This window comes from Chanodichthys erythropterus, chromosome 11, assembly GCF_024489055.1.
Source record: "Chanodichthys erythropterus isolate Z2021 chromosome 11, ASM2448905v1, whole genome shotgun sequence".
Lineage (NCBI taxonomy): Eukaryota > Metazoa > Chordata > Actinopteri > Cypriniformes > Xenocyprididae > Chanodichthys > Chanodichthys erythropterus.
In genome coordinates, this window is record NC_090231.1 from 53,585,235 (window position 1) to 53,600,259 (window position 15,025).

Genomic DNA, 15,025 nt, shown 5'->3' on the forward strand with positions numbered 1-15,025 from the left:
AACGCCATGGCTTCTGGAAGGCAGGTCAGGAATCTAGCACATAACTCAGCCCCGCTCCGATACAGAGCCACGGCCCTTTAAACCAAAGAGGTACTTAGCTTTTCTTTTTTCGTGCTCGAGGTGAGTGTGTGCTTGTTTGAGAGAGAGGTTGTCCTGTTTTCATCCTAGTGTTTTGGGGTGTGTGCGAGAGGGAGGGTGTTGCCGTTGTTTGGGAGTGTGGTCACCATGCGTACTATGTTGGACTCGCTGACGTTTGCCTGACTCACGCTCTGTGTTTATGGTGACGGAGGGGTTTACCCAGAGTGCATTGTTTTGAGTGCATGAACTGTTTTTCTTCAAAAGCAGTTTTGGCGAACAGCTTAAATATTTTGTCATGAAATTGTTTTTCATGTCAAAGATTATATGGTTAGGTTTGCTCACAGCATTTATTTTCTAAAACAATGTAGTAGTGAAGTAGCTTTGACTGGAATATTTTTTTTTGTGTGTGTGTGTTTATATTATTTAGTGGTTACTTTATTCTTGATTCTGATTGGTTGACAGATATTCCAAGGTGTTGATTAGTTTTCTATAACCTCACGACATGACATTTCATGTACACACTGCATGTTTTTCTGAACTAGTAAAGGTGTTTGACAAGCAAGATACAGAAGTGGGGCAATGCAAGAGTGTGTTGTGGACGAAAAATTGAAAATATACACCTTATGTACACATATACATGTGGTAACTATGGTATAAGTGAATTTTATTCCGGACCGTTACGTTGAACTGCTTTTAATTTAAAAAATTCAGCAGCCGAACATCAATTATTATATATAGTGTTGTTGGTGGACAGTTTCAGAAGGGTTTTCGCCCATCTACAGATTGCGGCTGGTCTGAGACGAAGGCAGTGTTTTTTTGTGTGTTGTGGTTTAGAGGGGGGTCCTGTTTGGGGTGGGAGGGGCACGGACGGGGCCGGAGAAGTGCTGATATGAGGAGCGGACAAAGCGTGAAAGCCCCCAGCATGGAGCCTATGTCCCATTGTCCCGCAGAACCCTTCTGTCACTTTCATTTTACACCGCGCTCTCCGAAGTCAGGACAGCTTTGATATAGGGAAGGGGTGCGGGAGGGGATGGCGGGGGGCCATAGGGGGATCTCGTAGGGAAAAAAAAGAAAAAACAGGACAAGCAAGGGAGAGAGAGATAGAGTCCGTGAGGTGTGAAATAAGATTGCTTTTTTATCCAACAGTGCAGCGTTAAAGACAAGGAAGCTGTCTGTTGTGGGGCAAAAAGAGGGGGAGAAAGAGGTAGACGGAGGGGGAAATGTGGCCCCACAGATTTACAGTGATGTGCGCTGTGACACCTGGTTAAAATGATAACCAGTGCTTCGGTAATCCTAATGAGAGTAATGAGAAAGAGCAGCCGCTCACAGAGAGACTGGCTCACACTGCGCTCTGGCTGGAGGAAAGGTGAATCGAGGCAGGCCAGAGACTCGCCTCGCGAGCCAATGCTAGACCTACAGAGGATCCCAAGAGCTTCTCAGGTACGGTCCCTCAATGTGTTTTCGAGAGCGCCAAGCTGATTCCTGATGAGTTCGATTCTGGGTTTGTGGTACGAATACGCACACCGGCCCTTCGGTCTGGGTAGGAGAAGCTGGATGAAGCAGTGGTTAGCATGTATTATTTATTTGGCGGTTTGTGCCTGTCAGTATGATTAGTATGTGTGTAATCACCGTTCTTCTGGGGAAACGGGGGAAGGCAGCTCGGCCTCATCTGAAGGTAATCGCGCTGTCTTCTGAGTCTCATCGCTTGGCGCTGACTTCCTGTCTAGCATCTGCTTTTGTCATCTCCACATATTTCTCTGTCCGCGTTCTGTATATATTTGTCTGTGCCTTTCTAACCTCTCTGCCTTCATCTGCTGTGTATGTGTCTTGCCAATTTCTCTTCCTTGCTTGTATAGGGTGACACCTATAGGTCGATGTGAGATCCTGCATGCTGGGAGAGACTTGAATGTCTCATCTGCAGTTCTCTCAAACCTTATCATGCGTTTCTGAGTCCGCCGAGACGACCTCTGTACAAAATTAAAGTCCATTTTCTGTATCCCTCCACATTGAAATGTTGTGGTATTGTGTTTCCTTGGAGAACAGACGTGCTTTGTGATTTCAGGCGCTGCGGTGGGCTTATTCGGTTGGCGTGATTAGATTAAGGCAAAAGTTTAATATCACTGTACGAGGACGGGTTAATGAGGACGATTAATTAGAAAGCCTAACCTTCAGGGTATTGTCCTTTACATTTTTAGGATTTGGGTTAGCAAATGGCCTCTCGCCATAGCTGCGAGTGCTTCCTCTTAATCTATTTCCAGGCCAGATCTATGACTACATCTGGGTGGGTCCTTTCATTTGCAGCCTACTCTAAGGCCACTTGTGACCTTTCATTAATTATGGTTGGCCCGGGTTTAATCATTGTGTACTGCGGTGGTGGCGGAGATGAGGAAAAGGCACATTCATTTGCCTCTTAGACACCCGGCCATGGGTGGAATTAAATGTCTACCTATCTGAGTACTACTAGGGGGAGGGTGGCCGGTGTACAGTCAGGGAGCGAGATGTTGATGAGAAAAAGGTGAGAGATGATTTTAGGGTGGCAGCTGTTGCATGAAGCGACTTCCTATTAAGAGACGTAAGTGTGCTGGAGCAGGAATTAGACACACTGGTGGCGGCTCTTCTAGAGGTGTAAAATCTACCTGGGGATTATTTTGTAATCTGGCTGCTTCTGACTCCATATCATATAGTAATTCCCAGCCTGGTGAAAGTGGATTTATCTCGACTGCATGTTGCATTTTTTTTTTTTGCCTTTCCAGCCCATTTCTCAGCCCAATGCTGGGTAATGTTGGGTTGTGGAGAACGGAAATTGCTGGTTGCCTTGGGAACATAACAGAAACAGGCACATTTGTGAAAGAATGAAATTTTCTATATGTATATATAGACTGTTTCAGTGTGGGCTTTGGGTAATATAGCCTAACTGCATAATCCATACTGCGATCAAGCGCCATGTGCTTCATCTACACCGAATCACTGTGTTTTTGCTTTACGAAGCTTTTGTGTTGTTTTTAGAAAGATGAGATGAAATGAACAACAGTTCTGTTTATCTACCACCTACTTCGAATCTGCACTCCTGTATGTTATTTAATAATTTGCCTGTTATGCTAGAAAACTGCTCTTGTGAATTAACACATGTAGTTTTATAACCTTGCAGTGTACGGAAGACTCCGTACACCAGTGTTTTCTTGTGTAATTACTTTCTCCCAGAATGCCACAGCGGAAACCACAGCGATTGTAGGCTTTGGCAAACGGTCTGCCCCAGTCGTGTTTCCTCTTGGTGCATCAATAATTAAAACGGTGCAACAAAATGCAGAATTACACATAGCAATCCACACAAGACCATCAGATGTAAATGGCTTTAACTGCTCTAGATATACACACACACACACACGCTCACACACAAATGGTTTCTTGTAGCACATTAAGTCAAGGAGATGGAAATGTTTAGAGATGTTGATGTATTACTCGCAGCGAGAGAGTTATGGCGGAGGCGTTTATTAAATACGCCGCTCCATGTTCACGCAGAGACCAAAAAAGCGTTTTTGAAGAATGATGGATTGAGGTTGTACTTTAACAGTTCTAGAAACCCAACACTGATGAGAATAAACTTTAATGGATTGCGGCGTGGCTTTTTGGAACTGGCTGGTCCGAATTCAAGTCGCGTCCCGGGCGGGCTTCTAAAGTGGCTGGAACGTTATTGGACAATAAAAGCTGTTTTAAGTTAAGGGTTCGAATGTTGTCGTGGAATAGCTCTCTTTGAGCGTGGAGATGAATATTTGAACAGGATATTTCAACGGCCGTTGTTGTCCTGTCGATACATCAATAACCCACCTGATAGAGTGTAGAGTGCAGGGGGAGGCATTTTCAAAAGAACATTTAAGTACATTTGCTGAGAATTAGCTGACTTGTGTAATAACTGATAAGGCTTATTGACTGCCACGGACTTTACTGTTGCAAAATCAATGTTTGTGTGTGCTAGCCACGGTACTTTTAAACAAGCTGGGCCCGGGAAAAGGGGGTGCTCGGGGGGCACGAGGTGGGAATAAAAAGGATTGATGCCCATTTTATTATCTGTTTTTCAGCATCTTCTCTCTGTTACTTACACATGGCATTATTGGAGATCCATTGTTGGGAGTTCGCTGCCTTTAAATGGCCTAATATATTGAACAGGGGGCTTTTAAGATGGTTACAGGGGATTTCGGCATTTGACTTGGCAAAATAAAATGAATTGCGGGCTGTGTTTTAAATATTTATGATTTTTTTTTTCCCCGTTTGCATTACCTTGGGTTTTAAAAATGAACTTAAACCGATATTGGTGAGCGGCCCGCAGCAAACTGCAGCAAGGGACTGTAATTATGAACATTGGGAGAGGTACTAGAGAGAGCAACGCACAGAAACTCTCCTCTCTCTCGAAACTCGCACAATTATTTTTCCTGTCTGCATGCTCAGAGCCGCTGTGGAAAATGTGTGTATGTCTCTACCACATGTGTGCGGTTTGCTGCAGTTTTATGTTCATATTAAACAGAGGAAGCCATAAAGATATTTGTGTCATGGTCCTGCATAAATGAAGAATTATAACTGTGGAGTCGAGGCTCGTTTTAAATGAAATCTCTATAAAATGATGCCATCAAAAATATAAGACATCATGAAAATAATCATGTGCTTAAAAAGAGTGAAATATATAATTCTGCAAATGCATTTTGGAGATACAAATACTTTATTGCACAAAAATGCAAGTGTGTGTGTATATATATATATATATATATATATATATATATATATATATATATCTTGCAATTATATTTTCTGTAATTATATGGTCTTGCGTGTATGGTAGAGGAGAGAAGTGGCTGCTTTGTCTCGTAGCCTTGTAAATGCTTGTAAGAGAATGTAATTGTTGTGCGCTCCTATAGAAAAAAACGCTGCCGTCCCTTTAAGTGCTTCCACCAATTCTGATGGAGTGCTGATTTACATATCCCATCCTCTCCTCCCCCTTCAGGAGAGCTGAGTGAGGATGTGGAGGCTGCCAGTGAGACCACCACAGATCAGGAGGACCAAACCAAAGACAGAGAGAGTGGGGGGGAGAGGGAGCTCACCAAAGGGACAGGTAAGCCCTATCTTTCCAATTCACTAATATACCATGGGGCTGTTAGATTTTTCACATAGACACTGAGCAACCTTTATATTCCACAGCTCCAGTGTTGTGACTTATTAAATAAGGTGATGTTTTACCACAGATATGTCAGTGCACTTTAAGAAGCTCTTTTTTTTTTCCAAGAATCAAGCTTAATTTAATATGTTTTATTTCTCACCCCTGAGAATTGAGTTGAAATTCCCAGGAAAAAATTATCCCTGATTACGGCGAATCTGGTCAAGTGACAAAAACAAGTCAGGGCCTACGTACAGAGTTACAGAGCGGCCATGTGTCTAAACACATGTGACCGTGTTCTCTGCCTCACACACACACACCTCTGAAGAATGCTATCAGATAGGAGTATTTTGCAGGCGGGGATTGGGGGCGGTTGTGGCAGGTGCAGGTGTCAGGTTTCATAGAGAGGTGTGGTTTAAGAGGAGGGGGGCTGCCTGGGGTGTTGGAGTGGAGTGGAGAGCAGAGAGAGGCCTGTGGAGGTGTAAGTGGAGATCAGTGGTGCGTTGCTGTGCTGCTGATGTGTTCGGAAAGCTGCGAGGGCCTGGAGCACGTGCTGCATTACGAGCTTATGTGTGCGTGTGTGAGAGAGTCATCTGTCCTCTGGTTTGCTTCTATAGTCATATGTACCTGTGCATGATATGAACTGTACCGCATTCAAAAAAGGGAGGTTAAACTTTACAATAAGATCCCGGCTTAGCTTTAGTTGATGCACTAAAATGAACAAACAATGAACAATACATCCGTTACAGTGTTTATTAATCTTTGTTAATATTTGCTAATAAAAGTACAGCTGTTCACTGTTAGTTCATGTCATCTCAGGTCTCTAAAATGATATTAACAGATACAATTTTTGATTTTAATAATGTACTAGTAAATGTTGAAATTAACTATAACTTTAATAGATTAATACGTTTTAGAAATATTTTTCATTGTTAGTTCAGGTTAACTAATGAAAATGTTAGAAAACAGATATTTTGATGATTGTGATGTAAATTAAATGGCACTATGCTATTTAAAATCTCAATTAAAACTGAAATTAAAGTCAAGATTTGTTGCAATCCCATATATTTATTATATAGATTTTTTTTAATTTTTAAAGCTATAAAAATACTCAAATATTTTACTAATACTAAAAATATCACATTTGAATAAATAATAATTCAAATAAATGAATTCAAATAAATAATCATGATTAATCATGTTGATTGACACTCTTAGAAGAACATGTGACCCTGGACCACAAAACCAGTCATAAGGGTCAGTTTTTTTTAAATTGAGATTTATACATCACCTGAAAGCTGAACAAATAAGCTTCCCATTGATGTATGGTTTGTTAGGATAGGACGATATTTGGTTAAAATACTGGAATCTGAGGGTGCAAACAAATCAAAATATTTAGAAAATCAAATGAAGTCATTAGCAATGCATATCCACTCTCAAAAATAAATCTTTGATATTTTTACAGTAGGAAATTAACAAAATATCTTCATGAAACATGATCTTTACTTTTAATTATACTTTTTACAATAATTTTGACCCATACATTGTATTGTTGGCTATTGCTACAAATATACCCGAGCGACTTATGAGGTCCAGGGTCACATATGTACTACTTGGCTGCACAGTATTGATTAGGTGACTTTAATATTGCTAAATGATATCTATAATAAATGGTTTGATAGGAAATCACTTATGGTTTGGTGAAATTCAGTGAATGTATACTATAAACAAAAAATGGTTGGGAACTTGGGAAGCACATCAGTATATATATGCATGCATGTGCAGTTTGGACGTTGAGCATTAGTCATGTCCTTCGACAGGTGCGTGCTGGTCTAAATGTGTTGGGTGTCCATTTTTGCTTGCCAGTTCCATTCACGAGGAGTTCAATTGGTGTCAGTGCAGAAGCCGTTTGATTGTGAGGCGGAAGTAGTCCGGGCGAACACCTGTCTGGATCAAGTGTTTTCACTAAATCTGTACCAACAGGATATAACTTCATTCCTCGCGATAGGAAAAACCATTTTAGTCTTTTGCATGTTCCACATTTCATTATTATTATCATCATTATTTTTTAAATTCCAAAACTACAGCAAAAAAGTTCATTTGAAGGCAAATCTTTTAAAGCGGCGTTTGATTTTTTGCAACTTTCATTTTAAATGAGGCTGAGTTGTTTGTGCACTTTGAGCAAGTGCCACTCAGCTTTGATGGGGAGAAATAATGATATGCATCGCCTGCCTGAAAATGGCTAAAAGTATATTTTAACACATCAAAATAAAGCACTTTAAAAAGCATTAAAATGAGCTGTTTGATTAATAATTCAGCCGTTACCTGTGGTGCCGAAGAAGACGACTATGCGCATTAGGAGCCCTGCGTCTTTTTCTGAAAGGCATGCAATTCCATACAAGAATATTCAATTCTTTTCCTCCCCCTGTCAGTTGCTAATCACCAAATAAGTGTGTTTCTGTGTTTTCACAAAGGAAAGATGTGCTTGCATATGAAAAATTTACAGGCTTCCCAGCAGCTTATTAGGAACGCTTAGTTAAAAATAGCGTGCATTAGGAAGCCAGGTCTAGGGTGCCGTTTGATGTCTGAGGAGAGGTGGAGAGGGGAGGAAGGAGTGACGGGGGTGGAAGAGTGAAACCTGGCGGTGTTGTGATCTAAGATACTGGTGCTGCTTTAATGGAAGCTCTTTTATATTCTTTTTCTAATCGTGTTTAGAACTCACTTTCATGATTGACGGACAGAGCGGCGTGAGACGGCGCTACGAGAGGCTTTCTGAACCCTGCCTGGGAAGCACTGGAATGCTTTTAGTAAACAGAGGCACTCTTGTTTTGGCTGGAGATTGTCTGAGAATGTGTGTGGAGAATGCGTCAATGCTGAGCCGCTGGACTCCGCCGCGATGGGGACGTGGCTAACCTGTTATTTAAAGGCACGCATCCGAGCGGATTTGAGTCACACTGTCTGAGCGGCCTGTTATTAGGGTCTGTCATTAGTGTTGTTGAAGTTTTTCCTCTCATCCTAGTCATGCGAACACAGAGCGTTGAAATGTGGGGCTGCTTCACAGATGACACTCAGGTCGAGCTTGTTGGCACCATCCGAGTTGAGCCGCAGACGATCCTGATGGCTCTCGTTTAGTGCATGTAGAGTGAGCTTGTGGCTATATTTTAAGCATGTCAACACATACAAGGAAACAGATACAGATACATTTTTAATTGGAAGAGCAAGAAATGTATGGGAAATTGCTAGATTAAAGGATTAGTTCACCTCAGAATTAAAATTTACTGATAATTTACTCACCCCCATGTCATCTAAGTAGTTTATGTCTTTCTTTCTTCACTCGAAAAGAAATTAAGGTTTTTGAGGAAAACAGACTTTTCTCCATATACAGGACTTCAACAGGGTTCAACGGGTTGAAGGTCCAAATTGCAGTTTCAGTGCAGCTTCAAAGGGCTCTACACGATCCTAGGCCATCTAGTGAAACAATCGGTCATTTTCTAAAACAAAATGTATATACATTTTAACCACAAATGCTCATCTTGCACTGTTCTGTGATGTGTCACGCATTACGTAATCACGTTGGAAAGGTCTCGTGTGATGTAGGCGGAAGTACCGTGGAAGGGCAAAAAATTCCATGTCATTTTCTTCTCCAACTTCAAAATTGTCCAACATCGTTGTTACACCTTTTTTCGTAAAGGGTGTTTGACTTGGTCTTTGTAAACACTGCGTCGGTACTTCCGCCTTCGTCACACATGACCTTTCCAACGTGATTATGTCATGCGTGGTGCATCGCAGAGCAGTGCAAGATGAGCATTTGTGGTTAAAAAGTATATCATTTTTATTTTTTTTAGAAAACAACCAATCGTTTCGCTAGATAAGACCCTTATTCCTCGGCTCTGGGATTGTGTAGAGCCCTTTAAAGCTGCAATTTGGACCTTCCTGTTGTATCCTGGTGAAGTCCACTATATGGAGAAAAATCCTAGAATGTTTTTTCCTCAAAAACCTACATTTATTTTCGACTGAAGAAAGAAAGACATACACAGCTTGGATGACATGGGGGTGAGTAAATTATCAGGAAATTTTGAATCTGAAGTGAACTAATCCTTTAAGTTAGTATAAGCGTTCCAAAAGTAATATGTGATCCTTGACCACAAAACCAGTCATAAGGGTCAATTTTTCGAAATTGAGATTTATACATCATATGAAAGCTGAATAATTAAAATCTGGAATCTGAGATTAAAAAATTAAAATATTGAGAAAAAAGCCTTTAAAGTTGTCCAAATGAAGTCCTTAGCAATGCATATCCATCCACAAAAAAATTTTTTTATACATATTTACAGAAGAAGATTTAGAAAATATCTTAATGGAACATGATGTTTACTTAATATCCTAGTGATTTTTGGCATAAAAGAAAAATCAATAATTTTTACCCATACAATGTATTGTTGGCTATTGCTACAAATATACCTGTGCGACTTATGACTGGTTTTGTGGTCCAGGGTCACATATATGAACAGTTTGATTAAAGGTGATCCAATGGGTGAACAGGGTTAGCATTAGTGCAGTGGGATTATTGGACTTTATTAAAGCAAGAAGGGTAATTTGGGGCAGAAAATAAGGATAGAGGAAGTAACGGATGGACAGAGAAAGGGGAGGATACATGACAACGTGGAGCTGAAAGAGATGAGCAGAATTGTTAATTCACTTAAGGACTGAAGGTGAACCACAATATGATTTGATATGTGTAAGATAAATATAGGTGGTGGGGAGGTGGTGCTTTACAGGCAGGGCGTCCTCGGCAGGTTTATGAATATATCCTCTCAACCCCCAACTTTCAAATCACTGGGGTTATAGTGAGGGAGGGAAAATAATCTGATGCAGGTCAGATGCTATCGCGGCAGCAGCGCCCCTCTAAATTGGTTCCATCTCTTTTGCCTTATACATTTACTTAAATATATGAATGTCAGTGATTGGATGCACAGGGGACGGTGTGTGTTTGTGTGAATGTATTCCACTGTGTGTGTGTACAGGAGAGAAGTGAGAAGGACAGCAAAATAATTGTCCTCTGACTGCAAGGTGAACATTAGCACCCCCTGGACACAGAGAAAGTGTATTACAAGCAGAGCGGTTTCCATCTCCAGCATTTTTTCATGGCCTTGATGTCCATCAATAGATTTTACAGGAGTTGATGTGAATAGGCAGGGGCTCTAGCTGTGGCGTGTTATAATCGTAGTAAATGCAACCGTAGCTGTCAGGGTTGTCAGCTGACTCGGTGAATAGCGCTGAAGAAATGGCACATATACGGATGAAAACTGTCATGATTTTTATGATGCCATATTTATTGCATCATCCTGAGGGTGTTTTAAGATGAATTTACCAGGTAGTGAAACAATCTGAAAAGCATGTCACTGAAGTTCTTCCTAACGCCCTGTCTCTGAAACAAAGCATCAATCAGAGCAGTTTTAAAAGCACCAGCGCGTTTGCATATTCATATCGTGTCCTTTAAAAGCTTGTCATCGCTAAATTAAAATTATTTTTGTCTTGAGGACTAATAGGCTATAAATTGTCCTTGTTTGTGAGCCAGCGCTCACATAGACCTGTGTTTATGAGTCTTACTCCCTATATTCTAATTGGCATGCCGTCCTGAGAAAGAGAGAGCGAGTTGCATGTATGTGTGTCAGTGCGTGGATGTCCTCTAAAGGTGATTGCGGCGTTAGCTCCCGCCTTGCAATTGGAAGATTAATAACACGTCCACTAATTGATATCTCCTTTTAATTTCTTCATTTTAAATTTGTCTTTGTAGCAGTCACGCCTGTGGGGCTACATGGGCACTTCCTTTGCAGAGCCATGGAGGTGGTCCTTTCATTTAATAGTGGGTTATACACCAAGGGAACTGTGATATGATAAGCCGCAATATGGAGTGGCGTTGGCGTTAGGCTTTGGTTGTAATTTTCTTTATTTGAAATTAATTGATGCAGAGTAATTACCTGAGAAATATGAGGTGAAATGGAATATAGCCCTTTGTTGCTCAGGGCACCAACGCGGCCTACAGATTAAAAAGAGGGGGGAAAAAAGGGGGGAGGGACTGAGCAGAAAAAGATAATATTCGGTTATTGTTAGCCGTGGTAAAAGTGAATGACTTATAGCACTGGGGAGTTGGACCACTCCTTTGTATTAATGGTTAAATAGCAGAGGGAGTAGGGAAAGAGATGCCCAAAGTGAGGTCTGGGGAGAAAAGCGAGAAAGACAAAAGAACGATGGAGGAGGTTTGACCTCCTAAAAAGAGAAGCATGGGATGGTGTTGTTCTAATTCTGGAATTTTAACTAGTCTAACAACTAGTTCCATGGTCAACCAGCTTAGAAGGACCATACTGGTTGATCGCCTCTGGTCCATCTACATATATATATATATATATATATATATGTATATATATATATATATATATATATATATATATATATATATATATTCTTACTTTTGGCTTGGTTTCCAATACAAATATCTAAACATTCTTAAATCAAGATACATTGACTAGAGATACATAAAACAAGAAAAAAAAAAAATAAATCTGTCAGTAGGGTAAGAAATATAAAAATTAAAGGGTTAGTTCACCCAAAAATGAAAATTAACCCATGATTTACTCAAACCAACCTAGGTTTATATGACTTTCTTCTTTCAGACGAATACAATCAGAGTTATATTAAATAATGTCCTGGCTCTTCCAAGCTTTATAATGGCAGAGGATGAGATTTTGAAGCCCAAAAAAGTGCAACTATCCATCATAAAAAACTATATAAAAACTACATAAAACCCTGATAAAAGAGTGAACTCGGACCAGACGCATGACGTATCTATAAACGCAGAAGTACAGAGGAGAGAGCAAAACAAAACACCGGTCTAAAAATTAGAAGTCTAAAATGAGATTTTTTAAAGAGAAATGTCTGTGGATTTCGATATAAGACAAGAGGAGCTTCAGTTTGATGCCCAGCCCTATTTTTTTGAACAGCGAGAGCCATCAAAACTTACATTACTCCTACATTGCGTCAAGGATTACTCTTTTGGCATAAGTCGACACGCGTAAGGCCGGAAGCTAGTTATTTTAGTTTTTAAATTTTTAAATATGGATCTTTTTCTTACACAAATGCATTGCTTCGTTTCAGAGGACCTTTATTAATTCAAAAAGATTTTTTTTTTTTTTTCAGTGTAGACTAGGACTAAACCTCTCTAACCATCATAAACCATCATTAAGCATGCTGATTGTGTTTGAAAGTGGTCAGGCTTTTTGCAGGACTCATTATGTCAAAGTGGAGATTTGCCTTTTTTAGGAGCAAAAGCTGAGCTTGATAAAGTAAGGATGAACTGATCACATGACATTTCCCATGCCATCTTGTGAACACATCTGCTGAGTTTTTGCAAATGCGCATGATGCACTCCATATGCCAGGAGAAATAATTTTTCTGCTCTTTCCCTGTCCGCCCACTTTCAGTGTCCAGTTAGTCTCGTAGGAGATGACTTCCCAAGGACACCTAGGTAATGATATGATGGCAGCTGTGGTTACATTTGTGGACATTTTCAGTGGCGCAGGACTTGTTGCGTTATTGCTGTCCTGCTTGTGTCAGTCGCACACTTGTTCGGTGCCTCCTTTCCATGAAAGCGCTTCACGTCTCTGATTTAGAGGCTTAGCACTCAGCACTGACAGCCTCCTCTGGCTGGCTGAGAAATGCTGCTCAGCTCCAAGGGTTGAGAAAAGGTGCCAAAGTCCAATTCACTTACGGGACACTCCAGAACAAAGACCTCCTGCTTACGGAAAAGGCCCATGAATTAATAATCACCTAATTGACTTTTAAGACTTTTTTCACTGCTTCTCCTTTGGCTTTTGTGATGTCAGATGAAAGTCGGGGCGTTGTCGCTGTCTCTGTGGGTTTTGCTGCAAGCGCGGTCTACTGCTGAATGGTAAAATTGAGGTCAGATGTACAGATACTACATTAGGATGGTTTTGAAAAGACACAGGGGGCAAGAATTGCACACATAGGAAGACTGATATAGTTCCCACTCCTTTAAAAAATCTAATGCTAGTATTTTTGTGTAACACTGTTTCTGTGAGGGGAAAATCAATTTTACATATGTACCAAATATCAGTTATGCTATCTGTGTGGGCCAATATTTAGCCATTTAAAGACCACAAATGTTTTAAAATTATTTGATTCAGCCGAAATTTGACCATTTCGAAATGATTAATCTGTCGATATTTGGGCGTTTTGAAATATTTTAATGTAGACAATAATTATCCCTTTTGAGATTATTTATACTCTTAAATAGCTAATAGTTGTATAGTGAATTTTCAATAAACATTTAAAACAATATATATTTGACATTTAAAAATATACATTATAACATGTTTGTTTAGGTTAATTTCTTTTTTTCCTTGTCTTCTTTAATGTTTTTTCTCATTGTATTACAAATATAATACCCTGCTCTCGGGATTTGGCATTTAAAAAACCCATACTGGTCGACCACTAATACACAGTGAACATACCGGAGCCTGACACACATAGCCAGGTTTGTGAGCGGAGACCATGGAGAGGGAGGGGAGAGAAAGAGAGACCCCTGCCATCAGGTTCTGGTCATGGTCTCTAATAATGGATCTGACCTGCTCAGATGTTGAGGCATGTTCCTGCAACCGTCCAACCGTACTGAACACACACGCATCGCACATGCCAACAGTCCGCTTTCTTTGCCTGTTTATTGGTCTCCATTTTGTTCCAGCGTGCTCTGTGATGATGTTTTTTCCCCGCTTTCTCCCTCCGTCTCTTGACAACAGAAAACAGGATACGGTAGCTGGGCTTTAGTCACGGGGGTTTGGTGGCAGAAGTGGGTTTTTGGGGCTTTTTAAAAGCAAACAATTGATCAGATTTATGGAGTCCTAACAGGGCGTGACGAGGTGCGGCTGTGCCCAGAGGCAGTAGGCTGCCCTCCCCTCCGCACGTGCAGCAGGCCTCCGGCAGGCAGCTGCTCCCCTGACCTCACGCTATTCACTTGCAATAGACAGAATTTACAATAAAACATTTGCAAGTAATTCTCAAAGAGTGTACTTAACCCCTTTTCAATCATACTTAGAGTTACAGGCAATTGATTGTTGATTTGTTTACATGTATTTATCTTAAATGCATTTAGCATAAAAGCATTAGCTGAAGTTTTCTATGTTTTAGAGTAGCTTGTCCTACTCTAGATCTCTATCCCAGTACTCGCTTTTCCACCAAAATTCCACAATAATATAACTTGGCCTTCAAATAGCATTAGCAGTTTTGAAGAAATTTGTTTTTGATGACAGTGCCAAGTTTCCAGAGTTTTATTGTAGTAAGAATAATTCTGTGTTTTGGACAATTTGGTTACCAACCAGGAACATGTCCTACAAGGAACCTAAAAAGGAGGTTTCCTGAAAGAATGTGCACAAGCAGATAATAGAGAGGCTAGGAAGAGTCAAGGGACTTCCACAGACATAGCCACTGTCAGTAGGAGCAGTGCAGTAAGGAGGAAGTGGCCAGGACAGTGCCAAGACGGAGAGTGGAGGTTAATGGCGACAAATGGGAGGTTCCTTTGTTTAACATTTCCTTTGTTTATTGGTGGATGTGTCTAATGGGATTGCCCATGACTGGACCTAATAGGGCAGCACTGGCTGATTGGGGGAGTCTCTGGGAGCCGCAGCAGGCAGCGTTCCCCAAAGTAGGGCCCCCCACTAAAGCCAGCGCTCAGCTGCCCTGCCATGATTGGACCTGACACTTTAATGTCTGCCCAAGGAACATGGTCAG

General features: G+C 40.8%; 1 protein-coding gene across 4 annotated transcripts in view; it reads left to right on the plus strand.

Annotated features, from left to right (window-relative positions):
- The window catches only part of zfhx3b (zinc finger homeobox 3b), a 164,455-nt gene that overhangs the window by 133,911 nt on the left and 15,519 nt on the right, over positions 1 to 15,025 (plus strand). For 3 of the 4 annotated variants that reach the window (XM_067400051.1, XM_067400053.1, XM_067400052.1), the window contains exon 5: positions 5,072 to 5,179. The exons of the other annotated variant lie outside the window; for it this stretch is intronic. In XM_067400051.1, coding sequence (XP_067256152.1) covers positions 5,072 to 5,179 — 108 coding nt within the window. The remainder of the gene's footprint in view (positions 1 to 5,071; positions 5,180 to 15,025) is intronic. 4 annotated transcript variants of the gene reach the window in all.